The 15350-nt window shown below is 49.0% G+C and overlaps 1 protein-coding gene across 1 annotated transcript; it reads right to left on the bottom strand.

Annotated features, from left to right (window-relative positions):
- Positions 1–10817: 10817 nt before the first annotated feature.
- On the bottom strand, positions 10818–14972 carry PNMA8C (PNMA family member 8C). The gene is made up of 2 exons (XM_044260538.1): positions 13808–14972; positions 10818–12471 (listed from the first exon to the last, which is right to left on the bottom strand). Exon 1 carries the CDS (start codon positions 14421–14423, stop codon positions 13809–13811), a length of 615 nt encoding a protein of 204 aa, XP_044116473.1. The 5' UTR covers positions 14424–14972; the 3' UTR covers positions 10818–12471; position 13808.
- Between the last annotated feature and the right edge of the window lie 378 nt (positions 14973–15350).

A 15350-nucleotide genomic window follows, 5' to 3' on the forward strand; every position in this document is an offset into this window, starting at 1 on the left:
TCCCCCTTCTCATCTTACACTCCGGGACTCGGGAAGACTGACAGGGGGGCTGTCCACTCCCTTCGGGGCGCCCTCCCTCCCCTCCCCCCACAGGGGTGTGGCTGCGCTCCGGGCCTCCCTGGGGCCACAGCTTCCAAGCAGACCGCCCCCGCCAAGGCCCACGTCAGCACCTTCCGGGGAAAGGCGGCAGTTCCCCAACCTGCCCTTCTAAACGCGGGTTCCAGCCAAGCCCTGGAGGTGGGTGTGCTAATAAGGCCGGCCTTTGGGAAGCCATTGGCACTGTTAAGCTTCAACATCATGCGACTTTGGTACCCGCAGGTCCTACCTGTTCAAGCATATATGTCGGTGGAGAAACGGTACCAGGATCTTACTGCCCCAGGCTCTAGCGCGGGCCTTGGCACACTGCAGGTGCTCAATAAATATTTTGGGGGTGAATGAATGAACCGAAGTGTTGTCCATCAGGAGGAACTGGCTCAGTTGTACAAGTCTCACACTGGAATACTATGCAGCTATGTAAAAAAAAAAAAGCACCTGGTATAAAGGATAGTCAAGTTTTATGGAGCATTTCCTGGCGCTTTCTGTGGATTAACCCCATGAAATCCTCCCTATATATAACATTATGATGCAGATAATGGGATCATTCCCATTTTATTTTATTTATTTAAAATATTTTTATTTACTTGAGATAAAGCAAGAGGGAGAGTACAGAGGGAGTCCATGCTGGACAGAGCCCAATGTTGGGGCTCGATCCCAGGCCCCCGAGATCAGGACCTGAGCCGTAGGCAGCTGCTTAACCAACTGAGCCACTTGGGTGCGCAGATCATTCCCGTTTTATAGCTGAGGATGTAAAATCGCTTGCTTAAGTTCCCACAACCATAAGTGAGAAAAACCTGGATTTGAATCTGAAACGGTCCGAGGTGTGTGTGTGTGTGGTGATGGTGGGGTGGGCAAAGGATCTAGACCTGCAGATGTACTAATCCCAGGTACCAGCACCGCCAACAGTAGCTGTCTCTGGGGAGGGGCACTGGGGACACCCAGAGGTGGCAGAGACATGTACTTTTCCCCTCTCTATCTTCTTGGATTGCTTGGATTTTTAGCTGTCAAAAATGTTAATTAAATAAGTGAAATTCAGGGATGCCTGGGTGGCTCAGTGGGTTAAACCTCTGCCTTCAGCTCAGGTCATGATCTCAGGGTCCTGGGATAGAGCCCCACATCGGGCTTTCTGCTCGGCAGGGAGCCTGCTTCCCTTTCTCTCTGCCTGCCTCTCTGCCTACTTGTGATCTCTCTCTGTGTCAAATAAATAAATAAAATCTTAAAAAAAATAAGTGAAATTCAAGCAGAGGTCCTCAGAATCAGCTATGGACAGAGAGGGGTCAGGATTCCTGGGATGGGGGGCCCAGGATGTGCCTGGGTAACTCCAAGGCAGCTGGCTCAGCATTAGTACTAATAACAGTGAAATTGCAGGGAGTTTCCTTGGAACCGGGCACACTGCTGTGTGCGGGGGTGTGGGGGGACTGTTGTTGGGAATTCTCAGAACTATGTGGTAAGGTGGACCCATGGAAAAGCTCCTGTTTCCCCCTCACTGCCTGCTGTTGACCCCAACCCAGCAGCTGGAGGGAATCTTAAAAACTTAACTCAGATCTGTCTCTACTCTTTTAAAAATCCTCCATCCTACTCAGAGTAAAATCAAAGTCGTCACCGTGGGCCACAAAGCCCTAGCATACCTCCTCCATTTCCCTCTCTCTTTCTCTCCTTCTCACTGACTGCGCTTCAGCCACCCCCACCTCTTCACTCTTTATTAGAGGTCCCACTCAGTTCCACCTCAGGGCCTTTGCACTTGCTGTTCCCAACCTCCAGGTTGCTATGGCCCCGCCTTCTCTTGGCAATTTCCCTCTGCCCAAATGTTTTTTTTGGGGTGGTCATTCTACACCCCACCCCGTTCCCTGCACCCCAACAATAGGAGTGGCCTCTACCCTCTCCTGAGTCCTCTATCTCAGGAATCCTTAACCCTTTCTAAATGTTATGGGGCCCTATTCAAGATAAAGTTTTTCAATGCATAGAACCGCATCCATCGGATTACAAAGGAAACCGATTATAATGAAACATACAACCATTAAAAGAAAAATTTTAACAACAGCAAAAAAACCCTGTAAAATAACAATGACTTTACTACAAGGTATAAAAAAGAACACATCATTTTATTTAACTCACGACCTGGGATTTTATGTAGCTCTTGAAAGAACCAGGCAGATGTGGAGAGAAAGAGGGAGGGAGCGGGAGAGAGGGAAGGGAAGGTTGGTGAAGATCTCAGCGAGGCCTTTGCACAATTATTGGCTTGTTTGGGTTGTTTTTGCCTTTGCAGAGCCCGGTCGGTAGGCTTTGCTGGATTTTCTCCTTCTTCTCAAAGGCTCCATCCCAGCCGGCCCACTCAGCCCCCTCCATGGCCTCCAACCGCCCGGCCCCTCCCTTGTGCGGAGTTTCCAGCCGCCCAGCGGTCTCCACGGCAACTCAGAGACACGCTTTAGCGCGGGTCCGCTCTGGGAGGGGAGTGTCGGCGTGGGGAGCCGGCCGCACCTCTTCTGGGCTCCTTTTCCCTACTTTAGGCCTGATCCCCTACTCAGCTTCCCGGAGAAGCTACCCGTTTGAGGAATAGTTGGTTTATGCATCCAAGTCCCAAAACTCAACACTTCCAAGTGGAATGACCTCGCAGATGAGATACATGCGTTCTGCAAATGGGAAAGGGGTGTGTGTGTGTGTGTGTGTGTGTCTGGGAGTGGGGCGGGGCGGGGAGGGGATTATCCTCGAAATGAAAACCTCAAACGTTCAACATTCTTACAAAAATTGCCAACCCCTGAGCAGTTCTGCTCTGAGTGTTTTAGATTACTCAGATCCCTGGCAGCGGAAAGCCTTCTCCAGCCGCCCCAGAACAAATGATAATAACGGCTCCCATCTTTATACGTGTTTAAAAGAGATGAAAAATCCAAAAAGAGTGGGGGAAGAAAGCAAAACGTGGCCCGGATCGCTCTAACCAGCTGCACTAGCTTGTCACTTTAAAAAATAATACTAAAGGGCCGTCTGGGTGGCCCGGGTCCAGATTCCAGAGTCTTGGTCTGAGCCCCACCTTGGGCTCCTGGCTCAGCGGGGAGCCTGCTTCTCCCTCTCCCTCTGCCTGCCTGCTGCTCCGCCTTGAGCGCTCTCTGTCAAATAAATAAATAAAATAAAAAATAAGTAAAAAATACTAAAAGTGACTCACACCCGTTAAGAAAATGAAGTTCCAGAAAGGTATAAAGTGAAAAACAAGTCTCTCTCTCCCAGCCTCCAGCCTTTTCCTGTGAAGTAACCACAGGGAAATACATTCTGTGTTTTTGCAGGGGAAAAAAAAAAAGCTCACATGTGTAATTTAAAAAATTTACCCCAGGGGATTTTTCACATTTTAATCATGGTGCTTACAACTTCCTAGTATTTTCTTATTTATTTATTTACTTTTTGTTTGTTTGTTGTCTCACTATTCAAATACTGGCCCCATGAGGGGAGGGACATCTGTCTGGTTTGGTCACTGCCCAATTCTCAGAACCTAGAACGGTGCGGGTAGGTGCTCAAAATAGTTGTTGAGTGAATGAACCAGGATTGCACTAGATCTATTACTGTAAATTTCGCTTTTTCCACTGAATGGCTAGTCTTGAAGTCCTTTCTGCATCTGTGCAGGCAAATCAGTGTCGGTTTCCTTTTTTCGTGACAATTTCCACCCTTCTTTGGGTATGCCCCAAAGGAGAGATCATGATAATCCTGATAATAATTCACTTTGTTAATAAATAATACATTATATGTTAATAAAAAATTAAAAAGTAAAAAAAAATTCACTTTGATCAAGCTCCTACCTTCTCCCTGTCCCTGTGCAATTTTTCTTTTACTCCTTACAACCTCTCTCTCTTTTTAAGATTTATTTATTTATTTGAGAGTTGGAGAGAGAGAGAGAGAGCATGCAGAGAAGGGCAGAGGGATGGAGAATCTCCAGCAGACTCTTGGCTGAGCTTGGGGGGAGGGGGTGCTCAATTTCATGACCTTGAGATTATGACCCTGAGATCATGACCTGAACAGAAAGCAAGAGTCTGATGCTTAACTGACTGAGCCACCCAAGTGTCCCACTCCTCACGACCCTTCTTAAGCAAGTATTCCCATTTTCCAGATGAGAAAAAATGAGGCCAAAAAAAGCCACACAGCTAGTAAGAGCTTTGAATCACTCAGGCCTCCTTTATCTTCCCAATTGCCTATGGCGGCCAGGGGATGGAGAGCAAGTTGGTGAGCTTTCTCTGAAGACTTCTCTCCCAGGTGACCTTTGGTTTGTTTGTTTGTTTAAGATTTTATTTATTTATTTGACAAACAGAGAGAGCACAAGTAGGCAGAGCAGCAGGCAGAGGGAGAGGGAGAAGCAGGATCCTGCTGAGCAGGGAGCCTGATGCAGGGCTCGATCCCAGGATCTCGGCTTCCTGACCAGACCTTAAGGCAGACGCCAGCCTCCAGAACCAGCCACATAGTCAAGACACCCTTGCCTCCCACCTCTTCAACACAAAATCTGGAGGCTCTTTGGTGAGTCTGGAAGGAAAGTCAACAGAATAATTGTATATTTGAAAAATTGTTCGTTCATTCATTCATTCATTCATGTGTCACATTTCTCTAAAGCAGTGATGCGCAAATCTGGTTGTATATCAGAATCACGGCGAGAGTTCTAGAAATCACAATTTCCCGAGTCCAACCTACCGGATCAAAACATCTTAGGACGTGGTGGGGGGGGCGGGGGTACAGCATTATAAAAATAATCTCCTCGAGTGACTCTGATGGAGGTGATGGTTGGTAGGGCTGGGCAGAGGTAAGGGAGGAATGTGGCCAGCTGGAAATACCACACAGCGCCTGCAAACCAGCCAGACTGGGAATTAGGGTTTCTCTACTTTTTAGCAGCATAGAGGGACCCTTAAAGCGGGGGAGGGGTGGGAATCTCAGAGATCTTGTAAGAGTTTGGATAATGGCTCCCCCCAGATTTCAGGTTCGAATCTCTGGAATTTGAAAGTATTACTTCATTTGGGAAAGGATCTTTACAGGTATAATGAAGGGTTTGGGGATGAGGATGCCCTTGATTATCTTGGCAGGACAGCAGGAGTGTGCTCATAAGAGAGAAGCAGAGAGAGATATACACAGACACAGAGGAGAAGCCATGAAGAATCAGAGGAGGCAGTGTGACCACTGAGGCAGAGACTGGGGTGATGTGGCCATGAGCCAGAGGGCACCAGGAGCCATCAGAGGCTGGAAGAGGCAAGGGACCTCCCCTGGAGCCTTCAGAGGGAGCTCAGCCTTGCCAGCCCCTTGATTTCTGACTTCTAGCCTCGAGGGAATAAAGTGCTGTTGTTCTGAGTTGCCTAGTTTTTAGTGAGTTGCGACAGCAGGCACAGGGAACAAATCTAGACACACCCCCCACCACCACCACCAAGTGTGACGGCTAATCCCTCTGGACTCCAATGAGGAAAGTTCCAAATTAAAACATTTAAGTTTTAGCCGGTCACCTTGTCTCCCCAAAATCCTTATCCGCAAAACAAATTACTGTGCTGTCTTCTGATCCCCCAGGCTCAGGTATGGGTGATGAGAACCTTAGAAGGGTTTTCAAGGGTCCACAGCCCCTGCCTGCAGAACTTCTCTCCAGTGCCCAGCCTCACCCCAGGGTGATCCAGAGGTTAGATGTCTCTGTTTTCAGGAGTCTATGAAACCTTTGACATTATATACCTAATTTTCCCATAAAGATGCCTCTTTTTGTGTATTCGTGACTGTCCTCAGCAATCCTTGCTAATATCAACCCATTTCACAGATGAGGGGATTGAGGCATGGAAATGAAGTAATTCCCCCAGGCAGCCCACCTCCCAACCACCCCACTCTTGTTTTCATTTTTTTTAAAAAATAATTTCTATTGGAAGTATAATTTACATCTTATACAATGTACTCTTCTTAATGTCCCATGTGGTAAGTTTGATTGATTGATCGATTGATTGATTGATTTGAGAGAGAGAGAGCATGCACAGTGGGGAGGAACAGAAGGAGAGAGAGAATCTTAAGCAGCTTCTAGGCCCAGTGCAAGCCTGACACAGGGCTCGATCTCATCACCCTGAGGTCATGACGTGAGCCAAAACCAAGGGTCGGATGCTTCAAGTGGCTGAGCCACCCAGGCACTCCTCGTCTTGTAAGTTTTAACATCATCACCACCACAATCAAGACAGAGAAGGCTTCTATCACCCCCCCAAAGTTCCCTTGTGCCCTTTGTGGCCATCCCCTTCTGCTTACCTACCCCCAGCTATGGATCTGCTTTCTGTCCCTTAGAGGATGCTGCTTCGGAGTTTTCTAGAAAAAGAATCACTGAGTATGTGTCCTGTTTGGCTTCTTGCCCTCGAGGTAAGGATTTCGAGACTTGCCTATGTGGCTGTGCGCATCCATAGTTCATTCTTTTTGTTGCTGTGTGACGGTCTGTGGGTGTGAACCTACCATAGTTTCTCTCTTCACCTGTTGGTAGAGATCTGGGTTGTTCCACGATGGAGTGCTTATAAATAATACTCTAGATAATATGTTTATATTTTTAAAAGATTTTATTTAGGGGCTGCCTGGGTGGTTCAGTGGGTTAAGCCTCTGCCTTCAGCTCAGGTCATGATCTCAGGGTCCTGGGATCTAGTCCCACATCGGGCTCTCTGCTAGGCAGGGAGCCTGCTTCCTCCTCTCTCTCTCTCTCTCTCTCCTCTCTCTACTTGTAATCTCTCTCTGTCAAATAAATAAAATCTTTAAAAAAATATAAAGATTTTATTTATTTGAGGGGCACCTGGATGACTTAGGCATTAAGCATCTACCTTGGGCTCAAGTCATGATCCTGTGGTCCTGGGATGGGGCCCCGCATCAGGTTCCCTGCTCTGCAGGAAGACTTCTTCTCCCTTCCCCACCTCCCCCTGCTTGTGCTCCTCTCTTGCTGTGTCTCTTTCTGTCAAATAAATAAAGATTTTATTTGTTTGAGAGAGAAAAAGAGAGCGCCTGCGTGTGCACCAGTGGGGAGGAGGGGCAGAGGAAGAGGGAGAAGCCAACTTCCTGCTGAGCCAGAAGCCCAGTGCCAATGCAGGGTGGCGGGGGGGGGGGGGGGGGGGGGGCTTGATCAAAGGACCCTGAGATCATGACCTGAGCTGAAGTCATGCGCTTAACAAACTGAGCCACCCGGGTGCCCCTCCAGAGCTCATATTTATAATGCACGGTATACCCTGACTTTGCTGCAAAGAAACTGTGGCATGGGATGTGTTAGTCCGGCTTTACAGATGAGGAAACAGGCCAGAAAGGTGGAGTCACCTCCCTGAGAGCACACCACCAGCTGGTGGCAGAGTTAAGACTTGAACCCAGGTCTATCAGCAAAGCTCTGAGTCCTTGGGCGCTCTCTCCATCGTGTACCCTGTTGATACTCAGGCCCAGCTTGGATGCTGTCTCCCAAGGGGGGTACTCACCGCTTTGCCCAGGTTCCAAGACAGCCCTTTGTCAGAACACAGAGAACATACTGTCTTCTGAGGAAGCTGGGCCCACATTTAGTTCAGGAATGTGAGATCTAAAACCAGGCTAACATGCTCTTTGTCCATGCAAAACACAGTCAGCTGGACCCAGGACCCCAGTGGCCAATGCTTAATGTCTGCCTTCCTCTTAGCCATTGTGCCACATCATTCATATATCAGAATGGGGATACTCCTCCACACAGCTGGTGAAATAGGTTACTGCTATTCCCCTTTTACAATTCAGCAAGGAGACACAGGCTCAATGGCTCTCCCAGGCTCATTGTGCTTTGGGGAAGTGGAGGAGTCAGAATTCGAACCCAGGCCACACGTCCAACACTACTCTTCACCTCCAAACCTCCATACACCAGGCAGAGGCCTCTGCTGCTTTACTTGGTGGGTTGCCTAGTGAGCAAGTCAATTAGAGGAATGTTCCCGTGTTCAGGGAACAATCTGTTCAACTGAACAGATTCAGTTCCCGTGTTCATGTCATAGATATTTATCTGTGTTCTGTTTATTACTGTAATGACCGAGTCTTTTATTTTCTATATTCTGATGCATGGGTATCTGTAACCTGGCTGACCTTTGAGGGACTGCCTCTCCCAGGTTCAGGCAATTCCAAGAGAAAGTAAACACTGCCTGCCCTTGAACATGTTCTTCAAATGCAAACCAACCAGTCCAGAGCCCACACCTCCAGCCCTCACATTCTGGCACCATCCACCTGCCCTATGCATCCCAGGGCCAGGTCCCAGACAACTAGGGACAGCCCCTACACCCCAGCATCTGCTGAAATTATTCATTTATTTTACACACACAGAGAGAGAGGGTACAAGTAGGGGGAGCAGCAGAGGGAGAGGGAGAAACAGGCTCCCTGCTGAGTGGGGAGCCAGAAGTGGGCCTCCATCCCAGGACCCCGGAAATATGATCTGAGCTGAAGGCAGATGCTTAACCAATTGAGCCACCCAGGCACCCTTGAAATTATTCAAACTAGCCAATCATAAGTCTGCTTACCCTGCCTCACTCATTTCTTCCTGCAGAAACCGTAATAAAAGCTTTTGCCCAGGGTTCCCTCTCTCCTCCCTCCTAACCAATGGTAGATGGTTTTCTCCTGTGGCACCCCATGGTGTAACATGTCCCATTTTCTTGGGCTCTGTGAATATAACAAACTCTCTTTTCAACGACAGTCATCCCCTGATCTCTTGGCCTTACCATCCCTAAATAAAAATAAAACCTACCTTAAAACAATCACACATGTATGTAAATTTTTGGAGTACCTACTGTGTGCCAGGCACAGTGTTGGGCTGCAGAGATACTATGAGACAGACCCAGCTCTGCTTCCTGGGAGCTCATAGTCTTACAAGGAGGAGTGGCATTAAACAAAGATCTCTACAAATAAATTAATCACCATTGAGAGACATACCAAGCCAGAAAAATACAGGGGAGCTATAAGGAGATAAAAGGGGGAGGGGATAATTCATCCTGTGGTGGCACGGAAGACTTCCTAGAAAAAGAGACCCAAGGGGTAAGAATCAGGGGGAGTCATGTAAGAGCATCCCAGGCAGAGGCAACAACAGGGACAAAAGTTCTGGGGTGGAGAGGAGCATGTCTTGGGATGGCTAGGGTGTTGTGAGTTGGGATGCTGAGGCAGGCAGGGTTTGATGGGCTCTACAGATGTTGAACTTTCTTCTGAAGGGAGATGGAGTAGAGGAGTGACTAAACAGACCGATTTATCATTGTAGAGAGATCCAGCAGTCGCCAGAAAGCAGAGGGAGCCCAGCAGCCCAAGCGCAGAGAAGAAATACCCGGACCACTCTCTCCTGCCGCCCTCTGATTCCTTCCGCTGCCTCCCATTGGCTGATCCAGACCGGAAGCCATCTGGCAAAGGCGCTTCAGTAATGCAGTGCACGGACGTGGCCTCCCGGGGTGCGGAGCAGGGTAGAGAAGCACAGAGAGGCAATCTGGGAACCCAGGGAGAAACACCAGCGTCACCCTATGGGAATCACATATAGGTTGGCCTCTCAGCGGTTCCCGGCCCTCCTTCAGAATCCCTGGTCCTCACCGAGGACTGCTGGAGGAACGCAGACTGTCCTCAGATAGCCCTGGACTTCGGTCCTTCTTGAGCTTTCCTGTGTGGTTTTAGGCAGGCCACTTAACCTTTCTGAGCTTCCTTTTCCTTATCCAGAGAGCGAAATGAAGGTCATCGTGGTAGTACGTCTCATAATCGCTAATCTTTAATGAAATTCAACTAACTCAGAAAGCTTTGCATCACCCCGTCCCTCCAGAAAAGTGAGGGAAAAAAATTTAGAGGCAAGATCTAGACTAATATGAGTCTCTTTATAGTCTGAATTTATTTCCTTTCATGTCAATATCCTATATTTCCCTACAGAATACTAATGGGCTTGATTATGGGAATTACCCAAACCTGTCCATGGGCTGAATTCCACGGTATAAGATATAGTTACTGTACCAGTTTCCTGAGATCCCAAACTTCCTGAATTCTTTTTTTTTTTTTTTTTTTTTAAGTTTAAGTATTCCCTACACCCAATGTGGGGCTTGAACACACAACCCTAAGATCAAGAGTCACATGCTCTTCCAACTGAGCCAGCCAAGTGACCCCCAAACTCTGAATTCTGAAGTGCATCTGACCTGGAGGTTTTGGATAAGGTGTTGTGGACCCACAGTGCCAAACCTTGGTGGTTGGGAAGATTCCATGACTTAATGAGTACGAAAGATTGTGCACAGTGCCTGGAGCACAGAAGAGCTGTTATTTATTATTTTATTCCAGATAAACAATTTTGCCATCTCCATCAGTCACTGGGACCCACTGGGATAGAAGATCCCAGGGTGTTTTGTATTTTATTGGCCATGAGATCTGATGTTACCCCTTAAAACAATAATACAGCCCTCGAAAACTTCAGGCAACCATGGAAGCAGTTTTTACAATGTTTGTTTGTTTCTTTCTTTCTTTGTTTTTTACCAGATAGATTATTTTTCCCTTTTTTAAAAAAAGATTTATTAATTTGAGAGAAAGAGGGCATGCACGAGTGAGGGAAGTGGCAGAGGAGGAGAGATAGAATCTCAAGCAGACTCCCCACTGAGCACAGAGTCCAGTATGGGGCTTGATCCTGTGATCCTGAGATTATGACTTGAGGTGAAATCACGAACCAGATGTTTAACAGCCTGAGCTACCCAAGCACTCCTAGATTATTTTTCCAGATTAGATCTAGTGTGGATTCCCCCAACATATCAAAAAGCATACTGTGATTTCATTCACATACATTTATTTTGCAAGTTCCTATTTGTACAATAGAGCATCAACCACAAAGAACAGTGAAGAGTTTTAGTGGAACCCTGTCTTGAGAAATGGGCCTTCACCAGGCCAACTGTGGGCGTCTCCTAGCCTGCACGTCCAATTTATCTGAGAATTTTCACTTAGGATTTGCTGTGTGCCAGCCAGGTCTTGACTCATACAGATAACTGGCTTCAAATGGTAGCCAATTGACACAACTGCTTGTTGCTATGTTGCTATGTCAGGAAACTTCCAGAAAACCTCGAGAAGGGGTAGGAAATTGGGTTTTAGGGGCAACAATGAACACTGACTCACAATCATGTTGTGTATCACACATATGGATGTTGTGCGGGAAACACCCAAACCCACAATATGCACACATTCAGTCTCAATGCTGCAATAGACAATAAGGAATGTCACACTGTCCCTTGTTATGATACAATGACTGTGCCTTGACGGGAGAATGGCATGCAACAAGCTAATGTGCCTGAGGTCTTATTCAAGCCCAGACTCTGAGGAAACAGCGAACACAGTAACATAATACACTGTGAGTGAGGTTGCCCGGCTGGAAACTTACAAGGGAGAGAAAGGTCAATAGAGCACTATGACCACAGATGCACTTGCAAGAACAGTAAATATATATGCAGGGATGGCAGGAAAAGCCTCATCCCGACCATTGCACAAAAAAGAAAAGGATGGTGAGGCTGATGGCTCAGAGCCCACTGAGGGAAATTACAGAAATCAGAGTCTTCCAGATTTTTAGGTTGTCATCACCTGTGAACTCTAAAAATTCCTTCTGTCTTGATGCTTGCTGGGAATGCAATGACCTAAGAGGGATTTCTGACTTCCTGAGTGTGGGTTCCTTGCCTGCACCTTGGCTGCCAAGGTTGGGGGAGTGCATAGGCTCTGTTTGTTGTGGGAGCTCAGGGGGTAGCCTCACAGAAATAAGAACAGGGGTTGGATGCTGGAATTCACAGACGTGACTGATGCCCACCACAGTAATATGTTGGGGGGGGGGTCTCCATTATCACACTTTGGTAGGTGAGAATCAGAGTGGCATGCATGTAAATTACATTTTTTTTTTAAACCAAAGAAATTCAGCCCAAACCTTTGCAAATCCCTGAACTAGTGGAAGTTTGCAATTTCGCAGACTGGATGTCCCTGAATAAGAGCTCTATCTACCCATGGACGTTTGGATTTTACCAATTCTTTTTTTGTTTGTTTTTGTTGTTCTTCACCATCATGGGGGACTCCAAGTTAATGTTGTTAATGGGTAACTCTTGAGGGTGACCTCCTAATTATTTACCTCCTTTTGGACCATTTCCTGAAAGTCTTGCCTTTTGTTCTTTAGAGTGGGGTGGCCCCTGTGCCTAAGTTGGAGCTTCTGGAAGGGAATTTGGGGAGACCCATATCCTAACCCTTGGGACCAATCGGAGCAGAAGAGTCCCATGTGTGACCATCCCTTGTAAAGGAGACCAAGTGTGTACAGGACAGCGGCAGCTTTTGACAGAGTCAAACACAGAGCGCTGGGGTCCTCAGGTGTGGCCAGCAGGCAACTCACTTAGTCAGGCATGGTTTCTGCAAAACAGGGTGGCCCACTCTGGATGAGAGTTACCTTCAAGGTCCATCCTTTTAAAAGACAAAAAACAAAACAAAACAAAAACAAAATTAAAAAAAAAACAAAAAACGGGTCTAGACTTTGCAATGGCAGGATATCCAGCAGGGTCCAAAGGTAGATGGGTCTGTGTCTCTTCCTGGCAACACGTACTCAGCAAGAGGGGCTGTCCCTGACAGCAGGACTCAGGGGGTTGCGGAGAGGGGATAGTGGCTTTTCTCCAGAGCAGGGATCTCCCCGACGTGGTTCTCTGGCTTGGCTTTTCCTCAACTCTGCCAAGAGACCTTCTCCAAATCCTTGGAGTCACAGACCCTGTTTCTCTTCTTCTGTTTCCTGCAAACACCTGCTCATGCAGGAGGTGAAGGGGGGACACACGACACGACAACCTGCGGTCTCCATCGCAACAGTCCAGATGATGCGGAGCTCGGCTAGGACTGTGGGACTGTGACCTCCCAGCTGGTCCCTTGGGGTCTCTAGGTTGTTCAGCGTTGTTTGCTGGTGGTCACTCAAAAGTTACCCTCACCCACTCAGATAATGCTCACACACACACTCAGGTGTTGCCCCCACAGCTACACGTGGCCCACAACTACTCAAATGCTACTCGCTCTAACTCATATATTACGTTCATACTCAGATGCTACCCACACATGCAAATGGGACCGTGCTCCCTTATGTACTCAGGTAACTCAGATGTTCCCTGCACCTGCTCAGATATTAATCTGAGTGCCATGAGGGCGAAATTTGGGTCTGTTTGTCCCCTGCAGTTTGCCCAGTTCCTGAAACCATGCATGGTACACTGTGGGCACTCAGAAAATGTTTGTTGAATGACTTAGTGATCCACACCCAATCAGATATTACCCACATCTACTCGAACAGTCCCTATGCCCACTCAGAGGTGCCCCAGTAACTCACATGTTTCCCAGTCTCTACGAGTGCCATGAAGGCAGGGATCTGTGTTGGATTTGCTTCCTTCTCCCAGCTCCTAGAAGCACCTGGGTGACAGGAGGTGTGTGATAGATAGCCATAGAATGAATGAATGAATGAATGGCCCATGCTCAACCAGGCATTACCCCCATCACTCAGATGTACCCCACAAGTTAACTCAGATCCAAATGCCCCCCTTACTCACGCTAGTCAGATGTTGCCCACGATCATGCAGATGATGCCCATTCTCATTCACAGTGGCCCACACACTGGAGTCCTACTCCCCACCTCCCCCACATTCTCCATACTCAATCCACTTCCCCAGACCAATTCAAAGCCTACCTCCACCCCTTCCCCTCATCACCCGCTCCCACTCAGAGGGCCCCTCCCCTCACCCTGCCGCCCCTCGCACCCTCCCTGCCTCACCTCACAGCTTCTTGTCAGATGCATGGTGCCGTCGACGGCTTTTCTTGTGTTTTCGCTTGCCTCTCTTGTCATCTCCAGCCTTGCTCTGCTTCTCCATGGAGTCCAGAGCTGGCACCCCGTCAGCAGCCGCCTGGGCCCCGGCCCCCAGCTTCTCCCCGGGCCCGGGTGCCCGGCACTTTCTGGCAGGAAGCTCTCGGGGGCCCGGCACTGTTGGGCATAGCTCCTGCCTCAGGACCCGGGCCACGTCCTCCACCGTCCTGCCCTCGCTTTGCAGGAAAAGGTTCAGCTTGGTCAGGAATTCAATGTCCTGCTTCCGGGGCATGTAGACCACTCTCCACATGCCGCCCTTGCCCTTGAACTCCCTGGGGATCACAGCGTAATTGATGTCTTCCTCCAGCCTTATGATGGCTGCCTTGGATCTGTCTTCTTCCAGAAAGGCCTTCCCTGCCACTTCGAACTTGCCCAGAGGCTTCAGAGGGACCCGTATGATCTCTTCAAACTCCTCATGGTTGCAGTCTTCCGGTATTCCCAGGATCATCAGGGACTTGTAACTGTCCACCTCGAGTGCCTTGCACCCGTGCTCCAACAGAGCGATGTCCTTGACCCCGAAGAGCATCTTGCCCAGCTCCCGGAGGCAGCAGTATGCCTGTTTGTGCACACTTGAGCTGCCTCGGGAATGCACGAAATTATCCAGGATGCCACGATCCCTTCCCAAAGGCTCAGTAAGAGGGAGGCCTCAAGGGCCCGATTTATCCCTCTAGCGGAGGATGCCCCTGGCCCTGCCCGCAGGGCTGCGGTGTCCAGCTCTCTGTAACCTCCCCTGAGAAGGCTCTTGGGAATTCCCAGGGACTTACACACAGTGAAACAGAGGAAGCGTCTGCCAGCAGGCTCTTGGGTCCTGAGTCTGGGCAAGGCTGCACCAAGGAGGGTATAAAGATGCACTTCCCCTTTCTTGGTGATGGTCTCCAGAGGTCTCACCCGTCCTGGCAGCCTTAGCAAATCTGGGATGGCGGGTCTGTCTCCCTGGGGCTGGTGCTACCGGGGTGTCGTGGATGGGGGCTCAGAAAGCAGGGTGGCTGGTCACTCGCGGCTGGCCCCGGGGCTGCCCTCAGTGCCCTGTGGCCCCGGCGAAGACAAGGATGTGGCCGCTGCACTTGCTCCAGCAGTGACGTCACCGCCTCCTTCCGCTGCTCTGCGGCCAGAAGTATCCATGGCAACCGCTGGAGCATCGCCTCTGCCATTGGCCCGGGCCAGCCGCATTGAAATCCGAGTCCAGGGGGTCACTCAGAGGTGAGGGGTCAGCCACCTGCCTTCAAAAGCACCCTCCCTTCTCCTTTGAGAAAATGGTTGATTCCAGGGGAGAGGGGACAGAGGAGATACAAGTAGAGCCTGGAGCATCTTTGGGCGGGGGTACGAGGGGGGCGGACAGAGAGAGTAAGGAAATGCTCAAAGAATAATGAGAACAGGTGGAAGGACAGAGAGCCAGCTTGAAGGGCTCCCACTGGCCAAATCTGGGACATTTGAGCCTCAGTGTTAAAACTGA

The sequence above is a fragment of the Neovison vison genome, chromosome 7, assembly GCF_020171115.1.
Source record: "Neovison vison isolate M4711 chromosome 7, ASM_NN_V1, whole genome shotgun sequence".
NCBI lineage: Eukaryota > Metazoa > Chordata > Mammalia > Carnivora > Mustelidae > Neogale > Neogale vison.

What these genes read in the sequence shown, in the direction of transcription:
- PNMA8C (XM_044260538.1), bottom strand. Translation starts at nt 14,423, where the DNA reads ATGCTCTTCGGGGTCAAGGACATCGCTCTGTTGGAGCACGGGTGCAAG.